This window comes from Paroedura picta, chromosome 3, assembly GCF_049243985.1.
Source record: "Paroedura picta isolate Pp20150507F chromosome 3, Ppicta_v3.0, whole genome shotgun sequence".
Lineage (NCBI taxonomy): Eukaryota > Metazoa > Chordata > Lepidosauria > Squamata > Gekkonidae > Paroedura > Paroedura picta.
Window position 1 is genome coordinate 42411279 of NC_135371.1, and position 3693 is coordinate 42414971.

At 44.2% G+C, this 3693-nt stretch overlaps 1 protein-coding gene across 1 annotated transcript; it reads right to left on the bottom strand.

The window, feature by feature from the left end:
• Nucleotides 1–1290: 1290 nt before the first annotated feature.
• DNAJB8 (DnaJ heat shock protein family (Hsp40) member B8) lies at nucleotides 1291–2290 on the bottom strand. Its single transcript, XM_077325412.1, has one exon. The coding sequence runs from the start codon at nucleotides 2083–2085 to the stop codon at nucleotides 1405–1407; it is 681 nt and encodes a 226-aa protein (XP_077181527.1). The 5' UTR covers nucleotides 2086–2290; the 3' UTR covers nucleotides 1291–1404.
• Between the last annotated feature and the right edge of the window lie 1403 nt (nucleotides 2291–3693).

A 3693-nucleotide genomic window follows, 5' to 3' on the forward strand; every position in this document is an offset into this window, starting at 1 on the left:
CACATTTATGAGTGTCTAACAGTGTCTGTCTACCTGTGTCAGCTGACTTCAATTGTCCTATGACAATATATGTCACAGTTGACTCAGTCTTTTAGGCTGAAGTCCCAAAACCTTTCATTCCAACACATTGTCATTATGTATGGTCTACTAGGATCTAGGAGTCATAGTAGACCATACATTGAACATGAGTCAACAGTGTGACTCAGAAGCTAAAAAGGCATATGGGATTTTGGGCTGTATCAAACGGAGTATCGTGTCCAGATCACGGGAGGTGATGATACCGCTTTACTCTGCTCTGGTTCAGCCTCACTTGGAATACTGTGTTGTTTTGGGCACCCCAGTCGAAGAGGAATGTAGACAAACTGGAGCGTGTCCAGAGGAGGGCAACAAAGATGGTGAGGGGTTTGGAGACCAAGATGTATGAAGAAAGGTTGGGGGAGATTGGTCTGTTTAGCCAGGAGAGGAGACGATTGTGAGGGGATCTGGTAACCATCTTCAAGTATTTAAAAGGGTGCCATATAGAGGATGGAGCAGAGTTGTTCTCTCTTGCCCTGGAGGGACAGGCCAGAACCAATAGGATGAAATTAATTCAAAAGAAATTCCATCTAAACATCAGGAAGAAGCAGTTAGAGCAGTTTCTCAGTGGAACAGGCTTCCTGGAGAGGTGGTGGGTTCTGCATCTTTGGAAATTTTTTAAAAGAGGCTGGATAGCCATCTGACAGCGAGGCTGATTCTGTAAAGGCTTAAGGGTTTGGCAGGTTACAGTGGATGAACGATAAGGTTGTGAATGTCCTACATAGTGCAGGGGGTTGTACTAGATGACCCATGAGGTCCCTTCCTATTGTTCTATGACTAGGAGCGAAGCCCAATTTAAAAATGGGCATTGAAAGGGGTGGCAAACAGGAGTGCTGTGAGGGTGTGGCTCAAAGGGAAAGGAAATCCCTCCCCCCTGCCACCGGCAGCACGGCCATGCCAGCCTTCCTTTGGGCTGCAAAGCCCTCTCGCCATGGCCCTGCCTCGGACAGGCCATGCCCACTCTCCCCCTTGTTAGCCCTTAGCATTTCATTATAACAGCGAGGACACTATTACAGATTCTATGATTCTATGTTCCCACCAATGTTAGTACTAATTCTGTAAGGATTACAATTTTAAGGGTAATTAATTGACTATTAATTGACTATACTGCTGTTGCTTTCTCAATGCAACTTAAAGCACAGCCTATTCAAAATAAATACATGCCTCTACATCAATACATTTGTACAAGTAATTCAGCAGTCTTTACCCAAAATATGTATTGAACTCAAAGAAGCCGTTTATTAGTTGCATTCCGTTTTACGGAACAAGAGTCCATTAAAGATTGTTCATGAGTTGCTTGTTGTTTTTGAACAGAGATGGGTTCAGGCTTTAGCATTTCAACTGTTCTCTTCCATTTACTCTTATGGACTTCAGTTGGCCATCTTCTTCAACTTCAATTCTCTCTTGTCCATTCTCAATGATTTTGCGTGTTGTGATGCGTCGCCCATTGACCACTTCAGTGGAAGTTGAAACAGACCTGAAGTTGTGTGTCCCGCGGCTATCATCTCCAAAGGACTTGCAGGAAACCATAGTGTGCACACCAGGTCCAAATGAATTGAACCCAAAGTCCAAAAATGCATTAAATCCAGAAAAGAGACTGAGGGGCCCCCGCAGTCCATTTCTGGTTTCTCCTCCATTGTTGTCTTCTTCAAATTGGTTGTCCCAGAAGTCGTTTGAAAAGATGTCCATTCCACCAAAGAACTCCCTGAAAATCTCCTCAGGACTACGGAACACAAAGTCGAAATCAAATGGGTTGTGAGAGTTCCCTCCAGATGCACCTCTCCCTCTGTGCCGTACTTCTTTTACTGGCCTGTCATAGAGACTGCGCTTCTGGGGGTCAGACAAGACTTCATAGGCCTCAGCAACTGCTTTGAATTTCTTCTCAGCTTCTTCTTTATTATAAGGGTTCTTGTCCGGGTGCCACTTTAATGCCAGCTTACGGTAGGCCTTTTTAATGTCTTCTTGCGAGGCATTTTGATATAGTCCTAGGGTTTCGTAATAATTAACCATCCCAAATAAAGAAGTTGATGGATCTGAAGATTAGCGGGTTGGTTTTCCTAGGGGACACAAGGTCCTGTGTAGTTCGGATCCAGTGGATCCTGTTGTTTTGGTGTGGCAGTTCTTTCCTCCCAGCCCAATGGTAATGGTTCTGGTGCCCAAGGGAAAGAGAAAGGTTGCCTGCTCCTGTTGTTTGCTTTCAAGGCACTGGCTGCTGAGCAGTATTATGAAGTCAGAAGCATCTCATCCAATCAGCACACCTTTGACTTTTATCTCATTGGAGATGTGCTGCAGTCCTATTGGTGGGAACGTGCTGCAAATTGTTATGCACCTGAAAGGTCATATTTCATCACTGTGATGCAATTTGTTACAGGTGCCTTAGACTGGAAACCTTTGGGCCTTCCCAAGCGGTTGTGCAGGAGAACATCACAGCAAAGCAATTATGCTGGCCAATCAGTGTGCTTTCTCATCTCAATATAAATATTCAATAACCTTGTTCTTTCGTTGATTACAATGTAGGACAAAGTCACCATTCTTGGGATTTTTAAAATAGTGCCCTGTACTGGTCTCTGCCACACTGGAGAAGAGGAATCATTTAGGACTGGAGAAACAAAATCAAACGGAGAAAGATGAGAAGATTCATGACAGAGCATTCTTCTAGGGATGTATATAAGAAGAGGCCTTCAAGATCAGGCCACTGGGCTGTGCAATCCAACCCTCATTAATGGCTAGCTGTGTAGCACACAAGCAGAGTATGAAGGGCACGACTTTCCCTTATTATTTGTTGGAATATGCAAGATCTGCTGTGTGCATAATTAAGCAGAATATAAAGGGTGTCCTGCAGGGGGCATTGGTGGAGATGTATAGTTAGCATAGATAGGATAGGAACTTCCTGATGATTTTCAAATTATTTCTTCTCATTTCCTGATTGACTTCACAGAAGACTTCCTACTTTTTGAGCGCACTTCCCCCTGGTTGCCCCCAGAACAGTTGATCAGAAGAATAACTACAGACAACAGCTATCTAAATAGTTAGGTCTCTGCCGCTTTCCATACATAATTGTTTCTCTTCATAAATAAAACTATTTTATTCTTTAAGCAACTTGGTGCTTTGCTCTCTCTGCATATTCAAATTCCCAGAACCTGTTATTAAAAGTTTAGCTTCATACTAGGGCATTAAAATGACCCAAGAGGAAGTCATGAGTGGTCTTGCAGTGTTACCAGCCAGTGCCAAAGAAGGCACTCCCCTCTGATCCAGCCAGTGGTGCCAATGGGAGACAACAGGTGAGCCAACACCTATTGGTACCACTGGCAAATTCTGAGCTCTGTGGTCTTTACTTGGCTCTCTCCTGGCTGCTGGTCATAATTTAAGGCAGTGGCCCACTAAGACCAACACACCCTGTAATTTGAGTTGTCAGTCAGCCCTTGGGGACCCCTCTGAACTTCTCTTGCCTTGAAAACTCCATCCACAGCTGCAACTTGAGATAATTTTCCACCTCCATCATGCCCCACTGAAAATCCATGACATTAGCATGTGTATGCTGTTTTTTTGCTTGTAAAGTAGAGGCATTTGCCAGTCAGTGGCATTCACTGGGCTGGTGTATGCTCAAACTGGGAGGAA